Source organism: Phalacrocorax carbo, chromosome 1 (genome assembly GCF_963921805.1).
Source record: "Phalacrocorax carbo chromosome 1, bPhaCar2.1, whole genome shotgun sequence".
NCBI lineage: Eukaryota > Metazoa > Chordata > Aves > Suliformes > Phalacrocoracidae > Phalacrocorax > Phalacrocorax carbo.
This window is the reverse complement of record NC_087513.1, coordinates 188,525,052-188,545,229: the sequence shown is the minus strand read 5'-3', so window position 1 is coordinate 188,545,229 and position 20,178 is coordinate 188,525,052. Positions and strand designations below refer to the sequence as shown.

Here is a 20,178-nt window from a genome sequence, read left to right as displayed (position 1 = left end):
TATATAATACCCACAGCTCTTTCCTTCTCATGGGCTAGAGATGATGATCAAAAGTGTGGCCACCATGTCGTCCAGAATTTTTCGACCAGAGAAACACCCATAGGCAGGGCATAACACTTCATAATTGGGGAAATCCTACCTCTAAAGAGCAGTGAGTGTCCCTACTCAGAAGTGATCTACTGTTGTGACCTTTTCCCCAGGTATGTCATGGGTTTCATGTTCAGAATGCACTGATGCCCCCATTTGGGTGCAGAGTTTGACCAAAGCACGTGGCTGACTCAGCCCAACTCCTAATCCTCCTCACCTCCCAGAGTACCCAGGGTGCAAACTCAGTTATTAAGGCTACCTGACATCAAATTATAAAACGGTGTGGGTCATGCACCACTGTAACCAAAGTCACAAGTCATGATAATGGTGTATCTATAGGTGGGACCACCACACTCAACTTGCTAAGCAGCACAAAGGCACCATCGTGCCCACTACGTTTTTACACAGAGAACCTCTGGGCAGTCATTGTTCTCTAGTCAACAAAAATGAACATGAACCTAAAGCAAAGGACCATCAAAAAGGTGATCCACACAGAAACAGACAAAACAATCATTTCCAGTCAAGTGCAGATTTCTGCAGAGGCTGACTCAGTGCCCTTCCTACAATTTCCAATGGCTTTAAGCCACGGCTGATGACAATGTAATCTGCATTGATCCAGTCATGAATTATACCTATCATTCTTGAAACTGGTGAATAACACAGCATAATATTAATATCTCATGGCCCAAAAGCTTACCAGCCTTCTAAGCGAAGAAGCAGTGTCAGGTGTTCAAATTTATGAAGGAGCTTTAAAATAGTCCCCTTTGAGTGGATCTGGATCTACTCCATCATTTCCAGTGAAGCTGTTATTACTGGCAATAATGCAGCCTTGCTAAGATGAGAGGAGGACCTAACAAGATTTTAAAATGCAAATCTATGCAAAAACATCACATGGAAAAGAAAAGCATCATTGCAAACTGCTAACAGCCATTTCATAATAGTTGGACTGGGGAAAGCAAGACTTTTAGGACAGGTCAAGGAAACTCAGTGATTGTGACAGAGCTCCACAGATTGCCACATCATTAGCTGGTTTCCAATACCTTTTTGTGCAAAATCTTGAGCAGAAAGTACCTTTGAGGCTTGACATATTCTTATGAGCTAGTCCATCACCAAAGGAAGAAGAAAGATTCTCCCCTCTATCAAATGAATGCTTTCTTAGAGAAGGCAGTCAAACACCATGGTCAGTCTAAGGTCCCACACTGACCTTGCTGTGGTACTAAAACTTATATCTATTAAATATTTTATGTATCATGGAGATAGATGGCTCTTGTAAATCTAGCTATCTTAGCTTAAAATAATTCTTTCTCCAGACAGTAAGAACACCTCAGTGGGACTTGATAGATGCTCCCCAATCTGTGGATTTAAGGTCAGCTTCATAAGCTTTCCAAAGACAGGCTAGCCAGCACATCTGAAGCTGACTGAGGAGCATCAGCATACCCCTGCTGTTGGTGACCAGCAGTTATGCTCCTGCACTCAACTACAGGGGCTATGACAAATAGCTAGGGCTGTGAATTCTTCAACTGTCTCTTGGAAAAATCAACATTGATCAGAAGTTTCTTTTAAAGTTTGAACACTCTCTTTGGGAGAGGAGACATGCAGCAGATCATACTGGAGGGATCCATCAGGGAGACCTGGTTTTGCATGTTTAATTGCAGTGGTAAAATGATTCTGCTTCTTCACTGGAAGAGCTGCCTTCCCTGCCTAGTATCCTCTCTATCATATTAGCTGCTGCAGGATGTTAAGTTCTTATCAAATAAAACCATTTACCATTGCACTCTAATGGACTGAACACATGTGTAGGAAGGGCAGAGTGATTTATACTGGAGACTTGCAAAGCTTTATGGACTCCATTAGTGGCAGAATGCAAGACTACATTTTGAGCTCCCACATTTTTTTTAATCTATGTTTGCATTAAATGCTCATCCCTTGCTAGCATATCTGTATCCTTTTGCTGCTGTAATCCCTGATGCCTCTCAGAAGCATTAGTGGGCAACATGGTAAAATTTCACAGAAACCAAGAGGATTGTTCAAGAATAATATGTAATAGGGAGTGGTAAGCTTGCAAATGGTCATAATCATGAAGCGTCATCAAAACCAGAAAAGCCATTTTGCAAATACACAGTAGATAGCTAACATCTCCTTATACTTACATGGCATGGCATGGTATATGCTGGGCCAGTACTGCCCACTGTCTCTCTTCAGCCAGACACGAACTGTTCTACAAAAGAAAAAACACAACACACACATGAGGAAGAATGAAAAAGTAACCACGAATGAAAACAATGTGGTGACAATGAATGCACAAGACCTTAAAAACTCAATTATTTTGCTGAGTGGGAAAATAATTCCTACAGCAGCCTTATACATCAACCTCAGATTAACCTCTAAGGTGATGAGGGTAGCCCACTCCTTAGTTCCATGCAGTACTCAGCATCTCGGCTGAGCACGTCACAACAGTATTTGGAACTGCTATGGCTTTTTGTTCTTTGCCTTTCCCAAGGGCTGGAACACCACTGGTCATTCAAGGCCTCAGATGAGTATTTGGGACACCCTAGGTGGCCCAGGAAAGCACACCTGTATCAGCCCATCCAGTCTCCACCAGAAGCCTGAACCCTGCTCTCAGGGTAGGCCTTGGTCCCTCTGCTGCCTGTTGTTTCATTGTTCTGCTTCAGGAAAACCTCTAAGTGAGGGAATGAGTTTCTGAGGTTTTCAGCTTCTATTTACTAATATTATGTCCATTTGTGCCACAATGAGCTCTTCAGCTTCAGGACCTTCCCCTCTCCTCAGTGTACTCAGAGTGCTATCAGATGCCCATTGATCATCAGGCTGAAGAAGCCAAATTCTTATCCTTCTCCGAAGAGGATGATCCAGGTGACAGGCAGACTGGCAGTTCTCCTCTGCCCCATCAGTTTGGAACTGCCATCCTCAAATAGAGGCACCTAGAACCACGCAGTGCTCCAGGCCTTTCCACAAGCACATCAGTGGTTTCCCCTCTGCTAGAAGACCTTCCCAATGTATCTCAGGATTGCTTTTCCCTTCTCATCATACTGGCAGTTTCCTGTCACTCAATCCAAGCCCTTCACACACTTGAGACACTTTTTGCTTGTTTCCTGAGCAGAGGATCTGGACTGATGTACCATCTGGGTTATTATTTATTATTTCAGTCCTCAGTGTCCTCCACTTGCTTTGGTCCAATCTCTGAAGCCTCTTTCTAACTGAAGCTCTCTCTCATATTTATTTCATCAGCTGATTTCATCAAAACATGCCTAGTAACAGTATCACTGGTTAAAGCAGCAGGCAACCAGTAATCTCCTGCTTGTTCCTGCATAGACCACTGTCATCTTAATTACAGCCAACTGTTACCTGCCTTACTGTTCCTCAAATGCTTATAATCTCTAATTTTAACTAGCAAATTCACCATATAATACTGTACTCCATGCATTACTGATTTACATCAAATGTATTAACCTTCTCTAGAAAATTCAGTTATTTAAGACAGCATGGTGTTACTGTAGCACAACAGATTTTAACCTGTCACCCACTTTTAGTCTTTTTCACCGAAGTTAGTATGCAATAGTAGATACAAGAGTGATCTAAAAAAAACTATTGTTAAACATAAGTCTTATTTTCCTGTAGCAAACCTGTAACTTGCACTTGACGGTATATGGGGGGGGGGGGGTGTGGGGGTGTGTGTGGGTGGCGGTGTGTGTGTGTAAAATCGAGTGAGAATGGCTCTTTCCAGTTCATGAAACACATGGAAATATAGCTTATGGAAGAGACTGCATGGTCATTCCTACTGTTACCTCATTGTCATGGAACAGCAAATTTCTGCCCTTATTAGCCAGTAAAAGTTTAGAGCAATACATTAATGTAATTAATATAATACAATGTAACATCAATTTATCTAAGACATTACATACACAAATTGAGCCTGAAGAGAGATGCCATGCAATATAGTAAAGCAATTCAAGAACTAGTTATCTATTCTGCAAGCTTCAAGGTAAGGGCTGCATCACTATGTGTTCCTGGATTGCATATATCCAAAATCAGGTTTCTGCTCATCCTGTCCTTCATCCAAACTCATTTTTCAGCAAATAAATCAGAAAGCTGCATATTTGGGCACCAGACAAGCTGCATAATTTTAGAAATGTTTCAGGCATACGCTTTGATACAGCATGCGACTCTAAAAACTAATATTTCACTGGGTCAGCAAGTCCCAAGGTTAAAAAGCTCTCACAAATTACTCAAAACATACAAAATTCAGTATAATTACCTCCTAAGTCTAATGGCTTTTTGCAATGAACACATCAGCAGCTCTTCAGCTGATCTGAAGCAAAACCACCAATACTTTTTCAGGGACAATTCACCAGCTGATAACAACGCTATCATATTGTTGATGGCGATAGGGCCAAATCCTTTGTCATTCCTTGGTGTAGTTAACCGTAGCTATTGTCAGAGCAGCACTCTGGACACCAGCACACAGGTCTGGGAAGAAACCCACAGCCATGGGGCTGTACACCAGATTTGGGATGGGGTCCAAAACCTTTGGGTCCACCTTTGCTAAGAAGGTGGTCACTGTAATTCTGGAAGCAGATCAGCCACCCTGTTTCCCAAACAGGTCAGCTCTTACTAATGTGTTCATCCTTGGCAAGTGAAGTTATTATGGGAATGAATGAGTGTACACAAAAAAAATAATGGTGTGAACCACAGGGAGCTGAAATAACTCATCATGAAACAGCCTGAGGGGGTGCACCAATATCCTGTGAAAGACTTGTCTTTCTTGACCATCCCAATCCATACATTCAGTGCTACCCATTTCAAAACTCCCAGCCTTCAGCAAGGTTGCCTCTCCTCTCCACTTTAAGGTTTTGACAAATAATAAATCCAGTGCAACATAGTGTAGGTTATTTAGCTTGTAAAAAAAGGACTATGTACAAGAAAAGATTTTTCAAAAGCTCAAGGAAATAAATTTTATTTGCAAAAATGGTAATAATTTGGATACTTTGTGTTCTTCTTAAGCTGTACCCACTACAGACTTACTAATTAGTTCATCAATTATATCAGTGTTAAGACTGCTAGATGAATGATACTGAAACAAAAATATTTTCTGCTTAAAAAAACCAAAACCAAACTAACAACAGTGGTAGAGGTTCCTAGCTAAGACTGGAACTACTTTTACTACTGCAGGTCTCTTCTGTAGGCACATAGTACACTCATTTCATTATGTAGTCGAACAGATTGCTATTCAATGACTAATTCATGCAAAATGAGAAACAAAGCATTCTAAGAATAAAAAGAGCACGAAAGGATGTTATCTAACTCTAAGGTGTGTGAAAGAGAACATAACCAGCAAGTCAGTTCTTGTAACTCATTACAGAAATACTTACGTCCCCAGTAAATAATTTTAAATAAAGGAAAATGAAAGACCCTGTAAACAATTTATTTTAAAATAAAGGACAATTACTATGCATCTCTTTAAAACAAGCATTTAAAAGTTATGTTAAGCATTGTAATGGAATTCCAATATCTATATATATCTGATGTAAAAGCATGAAAATTCTTTGTTATGTCAGAAAATGATGACTCATTATTTTCTTCTCAAGATCACTGGATTAGATAAGGCATTTTATTAAAAGAATTAAAACTGATCTCAGTTTATTAAACTTTTCTGGGTAACTTTTTCTCAAAGTAGATTCGGGCTAACAAACTGGGCCAACAACTGAACTTGGGAGAAGCCAAACACCCTTGGAAAAGAGTATCTTTTTTTCAGCTGCAGTTCTGCACTTTTTTGTATACTTCTTAACACAAGACTATCCACTAGATGTGAAAACCAGAGCTTTTGAAGCTTCTAAAGAATGCAAAGAAAAAAACCAAGCATGAATGAAAACAAGCTTTTTAATGGATATATAGCACAAAGAGTACTGGCTGGTTGCGTCGTTACTGGATGTAAACACAGCATCCACCCAGGTCAGGATCCATTCTTCAACTGCTCTAGATGGTTCAGTTGGCATCACCATGGAAATGAGTTGTCCCTTCATTTTGTTGCCAGTGAATTGACTTGGAAAGATTTTTAGAACATGTCAAATCAATGGACACTCTTCTGGTCTTTTCATAACAAAGGTTATTTATTTTTAAATGAGACAGCCTATACAGAAATAATTCTGCCATGCAAAAGACAGGCTGCACCTTCATATATTAAAGGGGTGTGAAAATGTATATTTTAAAATAATAATTGCTTCTCTCCGTTATGCGCAAGAGCATGTGTCTCAAGTCAAAGTGGCTGTGCTTGTACCGGCAGGTCTCAAATGCGAGTGCACTGCTAGGCTGTGCACGTGTGCAGGAGGTAGGCTTCATCTGAGCACCCACCACTCACGGAGGTGCCTATGTCAACGGCAGCACATCCACCTCAGCATGGCAGCTCTGTGCTTCACCATATACAGAAACTTAGTCAATCAGTGGTGCATGCCATGGTATCTCCTTTCCAATAAAGACATTTTGCTCATAGAAATCCTAGTTTGGGCATTTAGGTCACAGTGTGCTCCATGGAAGTCTGCACAGTGCTGCTGGGTAGGTTTAAGATTCTCTGTTGGTCCCTATTCTGGCCTGAGCTTCTTGTCATCTCACTGCTGGAAAACTGGGTGTCACTTGGAAAGCTGAGTCTCTGAGACTGACTCAACAGCAGGGCTCCTGTCTTTTCTCCTTCATGCCTTGCGTAAGATTAAGGGAAAAGACAAATACAGGTGTTGCATACAGTACAGACATGTTAGACATGTCTAAGCACTGTCCCAAGATGTTCGCATGTTGCAATACTGTGAACTCTGTTGTAAGGAGATCCAACACCACCATTACCTTGAGAAACAAGTCATCCCTATTCCACTCCGTTTCTCCAGAATATCCGTAAAACCACCAGTTCTAGTTGCACAGTGTAAATAAATCCTATATATCAGTTATCCATAACAGATCCCTCCTCTCCTGTTTGTGAATGTTTTCCTTCCTCACTCCTGCCTTTCTAATCATTTCTCTTCACTGAGATGCCCTCGTGTAACACACTATTGCCTTCACGCCCCAGGCCAGATGCCCAGCAGACAGCTGTATAACACAGCAGAGATAAAGTGTGTGGTGATGTGTAGGTATTCTTGGGCTTCAGGAAATTGTTTTAAATGGCATTTTTAACATACTCCTTGTTATTATTTATACCTTGGACATTATATTATGGGGCTTTTGATCTCCTGTCTTGCTGAGAGACCAAGAAGTGTAAGCATCAAACCCAGTACAAGGTGTGAAATGAAAATTTCTGTACCAGGTGCTCACTACAAATAGGAATAAAACTCATCTGTCACTTTTTAAAGTCATATCAGACTCATTCAGAGATCAACGCCTGCCCGGTGTGTATTGCTGCTCCTCGGGAAAGGGAGCTAGGTCATCAGTGCAAATGACATTACATGGTTAAAAATAAAGATATCCCCTTCTGTCAGCTGTCCTAACCACAGAGCTGGTTTAACACAGTTGCAGAACAGTTTCCAGATAGGAAAAGGAAGTACACTGGAAATTTAAAATGCTCATTTAGCTATTTAATTAACAGAAAGGAAAAGAGATTAGGATAATACTACATCCAGGATTAGTGCACTCTGTGAGGTTTCAGGCATACCTAACGGAGTATTAGCACAAATTCTCACCATCAATGTATTGAAGTCTTCTTTAGTGTTGAAACAAAAAATTTTAAAACTCCACCTGTTCCTAAATACCCAATAATAGAAAATTCAGAAGTATTCAAAAGCCACGTCTTTCTGGAAACTAAATATCTGCATTGGAAACAGCAAAAGCTTTAAGTGCTGTCATTAAATAAACATGACAATAGTAGTATTTGAAGTCCAAGTACAGCACTGACAGTTTTACTGCCTTTAACAGAGAGACATTGCCGTTAAATATTTTTCCTTACCCCACTTCTAACAACTGCATTAAAGATACTACAGTACTATAAAGCCCCCAGCTTCTCCAGGGACTTTTGTGGGCAAGAGATATGAAGAGATTCTGGCTCCCACCAATTAATGACATGAGCTACTACTGTGATTTTCTGAAAGAACAAAAGTTCTTTCACATTTAGCGGCAGCTCGTGAACCACTGCCAGTGTACTGGAACTAGTGATGAGGAGTTTCGTTTCTCTGATAGATTTTGAAAGAAAATATATGAAAGCAAAAGTCAAAACCAGAACTGATTTCTGAGCCAGCCTGTGTTTCAGGGAAAACAAAAAGAAATTTAATAGCAGATTGCCAAAACTTCAGGCACCAAGAGGTCCTCATACTATCCTTCATCATCATTCTATCCCTAAAAAGAACTAAACCAAAACCAACCCAACCCAAACCCCCAACATTTCCACATCACCACCCCACCCAACCCCAGCGACCCAGGGAAGTGCATGGCTGTGTCTCTCAGACTCACCCATGCTAGTCCCCACAAAGCCCATCACACAGCTCTGACAGAGGGGGCTCTGCATACACCCTACAATTTTGGGGCACATTCCAGGTTCTACCTCATTTTCACTGGTTTTGATGTACAAACGTGCAATTTAAACCAAACTATTCAAGGGTTTCCGTACTGGACTCTTTCTAAGGCTATGAGACACTGTACATCACTGTAGAACTGTTTTTGGTTCTTTCCTCTTACAAAAGGGCAGGTTCAGTTTCTAAAATGAAGTGCAAGAGCTACTAGTTCAGAAAAGGGGGACAATGAATGGGGAAAAGATTAGAGAGTTTTGAAGAATGGGCTTTATCTCAGGGATGTTATAGAGAGGCTCTCTCTTAGTGATTACATAAGGGCATTTCCAGAATATACAGTACCTTCATTGTAACCTTGGTCTGTAACTCAAGCATTGGGCTTCCTATAAAATAAAAGCTTTTTGAGCAATAATTGCACTCTTTATATGCCTCAAGCCCTGCAACAAAGCCTAAGAGCAGTAAGGTCTGGCTTCAAGAGGGAAGCTGGGCCAGCTCCCAACAGCCAACACCTTTGACATCCTACTGTTGTATCTGAAACGCTGCTGCCTTTGCCACCAGTCCAGAAACTCTTCTGCGCAAATCTCAGAAGCACCAGAGAAACATGATCGCTGCAAGGGAGAAGAACCAAATAATGGCTGCATGCAGTCCTAGATGTGAACAGCACAGAGAGCACACCGAAAACTATGTGGAGGCAGCTGGATCTGGCAGCAGTAGCTCAGGCACCAATTGTGCAGGGGGAAGGAGTCTGATTAGTCCTTGAACATTCAAGTGCACCGTCAATCCCACCCAGTGATATAAAATGCCACTGCTTTGATTTTATACATGCCCAGGCTAGCAGAGAACATTTTAGGCGAGGTTCATCACAACAGCAATCTCCATTATAATGATCTACACAGGACTTGTCAGACGTGGGGCGATAAAAGCCCAGATTTCTCATTTCTTCTGCCACACAATGATGCCAGATGCAGAATTTACAATGCAGGCACCCCATTTGATGCTGAAGAGGATCTCAGGAACAACTCTGCAGTCTGGTGCAAAGAGCAGGGTAGGGAAGAAATGCACAAGGGGGTGCACTCATAGACTTTTTTTGACCATCAGCTGGTGGCAATGAATCTGATTTTTGCTACCTTTAATGACTCTCCTTATTAAATCTATGGAGTCTTATTTGCTCTCCTTCATAATCCTCCCCTGAGAACATCTCTTCCCTCATCCATTCTGAGAGTCACCACTATAGTTTCTTGCCACAGACCTCAGCAAGACCCTGGATCCTACAAAAATTAAAGTATACATGCTATATAAAACTTTTGATGATAACGAATAATCTCATTCTGAGTCAACAGCTCCAAAGAAGACAGGGAATGAGATACTAAAGTGTTGTGCAAGTTAAGCTCAGAGGTTAATGATCTCACAGAGCGCTTTATTAGTTCCTTTCTTGCTTAGGAGGAACATGGCAGAAAAGTCTTGGAATGAAGCTTAGTGCAAAGGTAAGGCACTGTAAAGGTAAGACAAAGATAAGAGAAGAAACTGCAAACTTGAAGTACTGTACACATTTACCACCTAACTTCAGGAAAAAAACATGGTACAAAACAGTATGCCAAGCACACAGGCAGATGGTCTGAAAGGCAGGAATTTTTCCACACAAAGCTTATACAATGTCCTTACTCAAACCGTGCTTTGTAAGGTATTTCCCCATTTACAGAATCACAGAATCATAGAATCGTTAAGGTTGGAAAAGACCCTTAAGATCATCGAGTCCAACCACTAACCTATCACTGCCAAGTTCACCACTAAACCATATCCTCAAGCACCACGTCTACCCTTCTTTTAAATACCTCCAGGGATGGAGACTCAACCATCTCCCTGAAAAGCCTCTTCCAATGTTTGACAACCCTTTCGGTGAAGAAGTTTTTCCTAATATCCAACCTAAACTTCCTCTGACACAGCTGGAGGCCATTTCCTCTCATCCTATCACTTGTTACTAGGGAGAAGAGTCTGACCCCCGCCTTGCTACAACCTCCTTTCAGGTAGCTGTAGAGAGCAATAAGGTCTCCCCTCAGCCTCCTCCAGACTAAACAACCCCAGCTCCCTCAGCTGCTCCTCAGAAGACCTGCTCTCTAGACCCTTCACCAGCTTTGTTGGCCTTCTCTGGACACACCCCAGCACCTCAATGTCCTTCTTGTAGTGAGAGGCCCAAAACTGAACACAGTATTTGAGGTGTGGCCTCACCAGTGCTGAGTACAGGGGCACGATCACCTCCCTGCTCCTGCTGGTCACACTAGTCCTGACACAAGCTGAATGCCATTGGCCTTCTTGGCCACCTGGGCACACTGCTGGCTCATGTTCAGCCAGCTGTCAGCCAACACCCGCAGGTCCTTTTCCTCCAGGCAGCTCTCCAGCCACCCCTCCCCAAGCCTGTATTGTTGCACGGGGTTGTTGTGACCAAAGTGCAGGACCCAGCACTTAGCCTTGTTGAATCTCATACTGTTGGCTCCGGCCCAACAATCCAGCCTGTCCAGGTCCCTCTGCAGGGCCTTCCTGCCCTCCAGCAGACCGACACTTCCACCCAGCTCAGTGTCATCTGCAAACTTACTGAGGGTGCACTCAATCCCCTCATCCAGATCATCAGTGAAGATATTGAACAGGACTGGCCCCAACACTGAGCCCTGGGGAACACCACTCGTGACCGGCCGCCAACTGGATTTGACTCCATTCACCACTGCTCTCTGGGCTCGGCCATCCAGCCAGTTTTTAACCCAGCACAGAGTGCACTTGTCCAAGCTGTGAGCAGCCAGCTTCTCCAGGAGAGTGCTGTGGGAGACAGTGTCAGAGGCCTTACTAAAGTCCAAGTAGACAAAGTCCACAGCCTTCCCCTCATCCACTAAGCAGGTCACCTTATCATAGGAGACCAGGTTAGTAAGGCAGGACCTCCCTTTCATAAACCCATGCTGGCTGAGCCTGATCCCCTGGTTGTCCCGCACGTGCTGCATAATGGCATTCAAGACGTTCTGCTCCACGACCTTTCCTGGCACCGAGGTCAGGCTGACAGGCCTTTAGTTCCCCAGATCCTCCTTAATTCATGCTGCTGTAAACAAATGCAAATGCATATTGCATAGAAGTTTTGGTAGGTTATAACCAGCTATAGAATTGCATGGATTTTTCAGGGAAAAACTGTTATAACTGTCAGTGGTACTTAGAGAAAGAGACATCACTTTATTTAACACAGTTCTGGTTTACATAGAGGGTTGTTCGAGTATTTTGTGGGAAGTGACTAGAAAACAAAGATTCATAGGAGACAATCTCAGGAGAAATGGATTTTTATGACTCAAAAAATGATAGTGACATGACAGTTTTACTACTCAGCTGAGAAACAGTTTCCACCCATTTTTCAGTTTTCTGGACAATCAGCAATGTAGTTCAGTGATTTTTCCAGTTACCCAAGCACATATGCCTGGAAGCAGTGCATGCTTTGCTCTTCAGGCACTGGACCAAAATCAGATTCTGACCACCTTCCACTGCAGAAACTTCAGGCAAGTAAAAAGACAAAAAAAAAAAAAAAGAACCAGAAGTCATAACCACAGAAAAATATTGTGTTACCTTGAGGTTACTAGCACAAGCTTCAGAGAGTTGAGCTGCCTCAGGTCTTCAGCAGCTCTACAAAAGCACTGCTCATCATGTATCATATGAAGCAGTGCAGTGACTACACGACATTCCAGCATAAATGCTGTAGGGAAGTTAATTTTATCTGCAAATGCAGGTAAATGCAGGGCTGCAGTTCTCAGTGAGCATCAACCTACAGCTTTTGGAATTATTAAATGAGTGTTATACCACACTAGGATTATTTCAAGCTAAGTTTCAAAATTAACTCCTTCGTTAAGACCTGTGCATCAGTCTTCCTTACAGACCTTTGGGGTAACAAAATTATCATCCCTCCCTCTTATCCACATACACCCCTCGCCTGCACCCCACCAAATTATTTCCTTCTAGAACAGATGCAGCTTCAGTACTTCTTGTACTGATCAATTCACATTTGCATTCAGGAAGCATAAACACACAACCTTTTGAAGGTAATCGCACTGGATGATTTAATTATTGCAATCCAATTACTATCACCTCCTTCCCACATTCAAATGTTTCAGTAATGGAAGTTGTTAGAAAGATCCTCATTAGATTAAAATACAGGCCTGCTATGCAATAAGTGGCTCAGTGGAACCATGCTAAAAATACCTAGCAGACCCACAATTTGCAAGAAAGCGACCCTCCAGCTCCCCTCTAAATTGTCCATGTAGCGAAGGCAAAGAGCAAGAACCTACCAGGTCATCAGCACACTTCCAGCTCCCCAACAGAAACATCTGTCCAGAAGAACACAACACTTTCCCCAAGCTGCTAAGGGCTAAGTTAATATTAATTTTTAAGTTATGCATGCTTCACTCCACATAAAAATGAATTAATTACTCAACAGATTAAATTCAAAAGCATAAGCTTACTTTTTTTATTAAGCAAAAGCTGGACATACCCGTTTTCAATATACGCGCAACCAGCAAGACATTTCTAGGAAATTCTATTCATAAATAGACTAATTTACAGGAGAAGATTGATATTTGACCCCAAGCACTAAATGAAGTCCCTAGCTGGAATTTACAACAAACAAATGCTAGTATGCTGGGCCAGAAGAATTTCCTCAGTTTTACTCTTCTTTCCCATTCCGCATTGAAATGATACCATGACGTCAGTAAGAAAACCGCACAGCACCTGGGAGCAGAGATGAATGCAGAAGAAAAAAGTTTGCAAGTAATAAAGGGATAAGGAGGAAGACAAGACATCCTGGCTCAAACAGTCATACCCTTAGGCCTCAATTTATTTTTTCATATAAATGTCCTCCCTGGTTAACTATACAGTGCAGCATCTAGTAAATTATGCATTTACTGTGGGGGAAGGAACCTATATTTCCACATCCATAGGATGATGCTGTCTCTCAGCATATTAATTTCTGGATGCAAGTCATCTGCATCATCCATTGCAAAAGACTAAATTAAATCATTAACTACTTCATTGCTTCTTGGAGTATATTTGATGTATTAAACAGAATATAATCCTTCATTGCAGTTATTTGAGAATCCCAGTATAAGGAAAATAGGGTCCTAGCTGCAAAAAGACAAAAGCACACACCACCTGAAAAAGTTTTATTTTCCACTAACAGTATACTTACTACACTCAGTCAGAAAGCACCTAACATTTAATTCATACAACACAAAGTTGTAGGGGAAAACCTGTTTCTTGGATTTTGAGAAGACCATCAATCATATCCCAATGAAAATAAACCCCTTTCCAAGCAAGCAGCTGTTAAGTCCTAACATCCACACAGTTCCTACTAAGTCATTACCTCCCAATTTACACATGTATTTCTGTTGTTATATTAACTTTCTCTATAATTAATTGTTTCTCTTATTTTGTTCTTTATGCAAAAAAAAACCCACCAACCCAACCCAACCTTCATACCTGTGTGGTATAGGTAACTTCCTTAGCCAAGAAATGGGACAGTCAGCTGGTCATATGTGGCTGTAGATGCTGAAGGCTTATTGGAACACCCTCTCTAAGAACAGATAGGCTTTTGTATTTCAAATATTGATGAACAGTTATGTCACTGTTTTTCCCAGAGACAGCAAACACATCTACTTGGAATGTACTTGTGTGCTCCGCACCATATCAAGACACTTCTGGAAATGCTATCCTTGAGCAAGGACTTTCTGCAGATGAATCCCATTTCCAGTTCCTCCAGTTTACTACTGAACTTAAACAATAATTCACAGGTGACAGAATGTTCTCTCAGCTTTTCTGCTTATTGCTATTTTCCTCTCAGGGCAGCCCAACACAGAGATACTTTCACTGTCCTTGGACAAACCCATCTCCTACCTGCTTTGCTCTGCTAGAGGAGGCAAGAAGCCACTTTGCTGCTCTGACCCAGCTGGACAACTCTCTGGGAAGGAAAACAGCAAGCCCAGCAGCTTTAGTGCCAGCAAAAAGGGACAGAGAAAGCAGGGCAAAGCAATGCAAACCCAACCCCGTCCTGAAAGTTTTGTTCTTCAGCTGCAAAGGAACTGCAGCCCTGCAGCGCGCGCCTTGCCAGGTGCTCTCAGATTTCTTCTTATCACACATACTGAGGAGTGCCTTGTGAGGTACCAGCAAAGCCCAAACCTCTGATTCTGCAATTTAGAGGTGATCTGGCATTTCAAGGGCTTACAAGACAGCCATAGTTTGTCACCTCTGTATTCCCATGGAGGTTGTGTGAGGAGATGGAAATCAACGCAAGTGAATAGAAACTGTCTTCAAACCTGTATCTCAAGACTGAACATTACATACTAAACTTTAGGTTTTGTTATTAAAAAAAAAAATCCATCTCAAACATGCAGCCCCTCTTCACATCCAGCTGCTTCTTTCATATAGCCTCATTACAGCTTTCCCATTCTTCAGCATTCAACTTCATACTGTGTTAATTTTATTCTGCCATCTTTAAGGCAGTTAATTGCTAATTTCAGTGAACATCCTCTTGTTGTTGTGTTACAAGATTAGAAGCTTCTGTTGTCTCTGCTTTCTCCACCAGTTAGCTGCTGTGCATATTCCTATAATTTCTTACATGCTTCCTCTTGAAAGTAATCAATCTTTCCAATCTCTTGGGAAAGCTCTTCTTGTGTCCTTTTTCCTTACCTGGCTTCCAATCCCTTTAATGAGGCAATATCCTGTCTGAACTGGCATCTTCTGTACTAAACACAGCAATCCAGACACAGACAAACCTGCTGAATTATAAAAGAATTATCATTCTTTTCTTTATCCATCTCCTCCCTATACATACCCTAGCAGCATTTGCTTATTTGGCACCAGCTGTACATGATTTGTATTCACACTGGCATGATTTAGAAACGTACAAAATACATGTAAGAAAAATGTGTATTTATCAATATTAGATTCTCTCTGCAATATGCTGCTATCCACTTACTATGTTCTCCTGCAGTTCTTCACATCTCTCCAGACTCCATCAGCTTATCTGCTAATCTGGGGCAAATGACATGCCCAGACTGCACTGGTAGGGGAGGGAACAGAGGATTTGCCAGCCACAGCTTCTAGGGGCAATCACAGAACCACATGTTCCTGGCAAAGCAAGGTAGAAAGAAAATGATAAAGGAGAGCAACAGGCACAGGCAATCACAGGCCAGGGCAAACCTTGACAGTATACATCACACTTTCTCCTTGTGAAGATGGGACAGGAAAGCCACGTTATTATGTGATGACACAAGCATAGGGAGGACACAAGACCAACTCCCTCCTCAGGTATGGAAAAACACATTATTTGAATATGTGAAGTGGTGCAATATATTACAGTGCAGCTTTGTAAAGACGTCTGGTAGAATTGTGGATGACAGGAGGCTACTGCTTAGGTGACTGCTACCCGTCCACCAAACCAATAAAGCATGTAGCAGCTCCTGTTCATTTATAGTCATGCCTTATAGATAACTTCTGCTTTGCAACAAGGGACAGCTTCCAGTTCATGGCAAAAGCACCAAACATTATTGGAAGCCCTCTGCTTGCACCTTGTTACTAGCTTATCTTACAGACTTTTTTTTCCTCTAGAGGGTTACAAGAAGAGTCGACTGCAATTCCTGTCCAGATGTGACCTCAGCTTGCATTCTTCAGGTCTTTATTGCTGCCATTCATAGGGGAAGTATCAGTCTTGTCTTGGAAGAAACAGATTTGATGCCTTGAGAAAAAAAAATCAGCTCTAAAGATCTGCCTCTTTGTTTTGCAGCCCCTCACATTTAGATCTTATTCCAAGCTAATAGAAAAGGCAACATCCTGAAGTTCAAAAGTAATAAGTTCTTACTGGGTCATGCTATTCAGCATGGTGATCACAATAAAGGTGTTAATATTTATATATTCACAGAAGTCAGGGATTTGAGGCAGAGTGCTTTCAAAGCAAGGACTTTACATCATTGCTGATTTAACTACTGAGCAAGTGTACACGTTCACGGGAAAAAGTTGATCAGCTTTCCCCATCCTGAATAAAGACACGGTTCCTTATGAGAGATCTCCCTTTCAGTAAGCTCCTGCACCAGCCTGCCCAAATTCAGACAGGTAATAATTCTTGAACTCGCATAAAAGAACACTGGCAGATATGGGGAAGTTACAACAGATGCAAACCATTTCATAACACGTACCACAGAGCTGGTCTACAACAGCAGCACGGTGCATATGCAGGTATGAAGAGCACATCATCTACTGTGCCACACCATGAGACACAGCGTATGCTGCACATAAGTGCTGTACACCTGTATCATGGGCAGGACGGTGCAGTGCCTGTTACTACTATTAGCATACCAGGCAATCCTCGTTAAAGTAAAGATTTGGAGAGTAAAGACGTGGAGAGACTAAGCTATTCTACTAGCAACAAGAGGATGATTTGTATGGTTTCTCTTTAGGAAAGGATAACTTGGTGTTAACCAAGACAACTACACATCACCAATATTTGAGTTAAACAATATTTTCACAGTGGCCTGAGTTAATGCAGAGGGGTTGCATGCACATGAACACAGCTTGTTCCACACCACTTCATTCAGAGATGTTGCCTTCCAGCAGAAGGCTGTTAGTATAGGCACGGACAGTGCGAAGGTGTCTGAAATAATTACTTTGGGCTATTTGAGGGCTGTTGAAAGCAGAGGATGGCAGCAGATTGAAGCAGACTAGATCTATCACTGACCTTGGCAGAGGACACCAGATTTTAAATGGTAATACAAGGTAAAAGACAGCTAGAGACCACCCATTGGGCAAGTAAATCCTTGTGCTATTAGTTAAAGCATAAAATCAGCTCACAGCATCTGCCAGGGAAAAAGATGAGCTGAGATGGGGGAAAGGCAGTAAATAAGGGAAGGGTCCTTTATGATCCCACTGCCTTGCAGGCTCAGCACTGCCTGAAAAATTTAATCAGGTTTGTAATTCTGGCTTGGCTATTTACAGGTCAGACAGGATTGCTTCTTAACACTGAGGGCAGGAAAGGGAGGGACAGCTTTCCTTGCAGATGGTTAAGCTCCTATGCAAAAAGACTGAGATGATAGGTCCAGTTACCTCAAGCCATGAGATATGCTTCCCACAAACTAAACCCCACTCTTTTGGCTTCAAAATCTATGTGTGTTCTGCTGTGTCAAGCAGTTCCTCCTCCTACTGTCCTGTTCTGGTATCTGAGACACTCTGAAAACATCCAGGTGGAATGACCTGACAGTCCAGTAAGTCCTATCTAATACATGTGAATTGTGTCTTCTTATCAAATACACACAGTGAGCTTTGGAGGGATATACACAATTTGTGAGCAGTTATCAAGAAATGTAAATCATTAACAATCTGCACCAGATTAAGCAGTTTACTTAGTTCAGAGATGTCCCAATTACTGGGCATCCGGAGGGAGGCAGCACACATGGAGGACAGTATTTTAATAATTTACTCAGAAGCCAGTGGTGGGTAGAAAATTTTATAACCAATTTTTATTCCAGTTGGAGAGGAGGAGGGAGAGGAGATTAGACAGAGCTGTCCTGTGGACAGGATCTGGCCCCTAAACCAGATCAGCCGGACAGCTTGCTCTAAATAATACCAATAAACAGGAAGAGCAAGTTTACAAGAAAGACCCAGAACAGTTATGACCTTGAACACTGCAGTGAACAAATGTTTTTTTCTGGAAATACACACAAATCTTCATCATCTGTGCTGCACAGTATAAATAAATGCAAGCTAACAAAGGCTCTTAGAAATGCAATAAACAGATCATTTCACAAATGCAGCTCTTCCCCCTTGGCACTGCACCTTTAAAATACTTGCTTCATTCGCTAAGTACAAAAGACGAAGGTTTGTCTTTGCTTTTTCCACTGACTTTTTTTTTGCCAGAGCATTTAATAGTTTTGCTTGATCAAACTTTCGAAAGGAAAATATTTCTGTAGAAGGAAATAAGAGCTCATGGTATGGCAGATGCATGCTAATTTGATGCCACTGAACACTAGGGATCGACATCCTAGCTTTCCCAGTGGTCAACCAGTAACCCGCACTTAAGACATAGGAACCAAACAAGACAGTCCAGTAGTCTACTTCCAAATCATGTACTTAAAAGCTTAGAGACATTTTTCTGTACTCCCATCAGTTCTCCCAGTCATCCCACACTTTCTGTTCCTCTGGCACCCTTCATTTTTATGCACATTTCAACCACGCTATTTCTCTCCCCAGAGTTTTGGCTCTAGCGTTCTGGTTCAGAAAGGGCTGACAGTGATTTACAAATCCTACTAGACTTGGCCTTTTAAAAATATTCATGCTATTGGCAAGAACATAAGCTTCAGATGTGTATGTGTGTCTGGGAAAGGTGCAGACACTCCCTCCGCATCCCAGACCTCCTGTTTTCAGAAACACCCGTTAACCCGCAGGTACCAGACTATTACGGTCACCTCTCCTTGGCAGTAGCAAGCCGTCAGCATTTGTGCACCCTCAAGCAACTGCAGAGGTACCCACATACCTGCTCAAGCAGCTGTTGTACCCTTCCTTACCAACTCAAACATGGCTTTAAAGCGATGAGGCAAAAGCAAATATTGCCATTCCCTCTGCCTCGCTGCGAAAGAAAGAATATCTTCCCATTTGATTTCCATTTCCCTACTGCTTGTAGCATCCCAGCACGCTCCCCGTTGCCTGACAGGCATCACACATTCACTGTCTCTCAATTACTCAAAACAATTGAATGCATTTTAATAATATTTAAACAGGTTTAAAAATGCATTAATGAACTAGGAATTACTATGGGCTGCTGGTGGGAAAGGAGCTGCTGGAGCACAGAAGGATACAGTGGGTATTCCAGGTTTCTGGAAGGCAACATCCAGCAGATAAAAAACTGCTAAAGATGCCAAACACCTTTCATATCACCAACGCACGAGGTATTTTTTTATCAGATTTCTGGTGCCAGTGTTTTTCCCGATCCAAGCTGCCCCATTTGACTTTCGTATCAGATGACTGCTGGATGTTGGTATTTAACAGCAGTCAGCATTAGCAAGGATGTGTGGCTGTTCCAAGAGTTCACACAGGAAGGAGGCAGCTGTCCTTTTTTGAATTTCAAATTGATAAGATGGGGCCACCAAAAGAATGAATAAACAGGAAGGTAAGGAAAGGAGAGGGTGAGTTGAGAGGAGCTGTGTTAAGAGATAAAATATGAATGGGAAGAATAAGCAGTAGGGAACAGGTTATAAAGTATGAATGATGCAAAGCTTGCAGTAAGGACAGCGGTGAGCAGCTGGTTCAGTAATCCCTACACAAGAAAACTGAAACAGCACAGTATTTTGGCAATAATCGATCCAAACTGAGGCAACAGTCTGAATACAAACCCTTTAAACCCTAAGACTTACCCCGCATTCCAGTTACTGGGGTATCAAGAAGTCTGTGCATGAGGTCAACCCAACCCAAGGAGGAAGGGAGAAGTCCAGATTCACACTTTGCCTTTATGAAGCACTGAGGTGGTGACGGACATGGTAATGAAAACCCTTCCAGCTGCACTTGACAACTGAGTATTTCCCTGCGTGTAACCTCC

At 42.0% G+C, this 20,178-nt stretch overlaps 1 protein-coding gene across 4 annotated transcripts in view; it reads right to left on the bottom strand.

Annotated features, from left to right (window-relative positions):
- Window positions 1-20,178, bottom strand: part of WDFY2 (WD repeat and FYVE domain containing 2) — a 78,557-nt gene that overhangs the window by 30,326 nt on the left and 28,053 nt on the right. For 2 of the 4 annotated variants that reach the window (XM_064440946.1, XM_064440944.1), the window contains exon 2: window positions 2,238-2,305. In XM_064440946.1, the coding sequence (XP_064297016.1) occupies window positions 2,238-2,244 (7 nt within the window). In that variant the 5' untranslated portion in view covers window positions 2,245-2,305. Of the gene's footprint in view, window positions 1-2,237; window positions 2,306-20,178 lie in introns of those variants that run through there. The other 2 variants (XM_064440948.1, XM_064440945.1) reach the window with 2 other exon arrangements.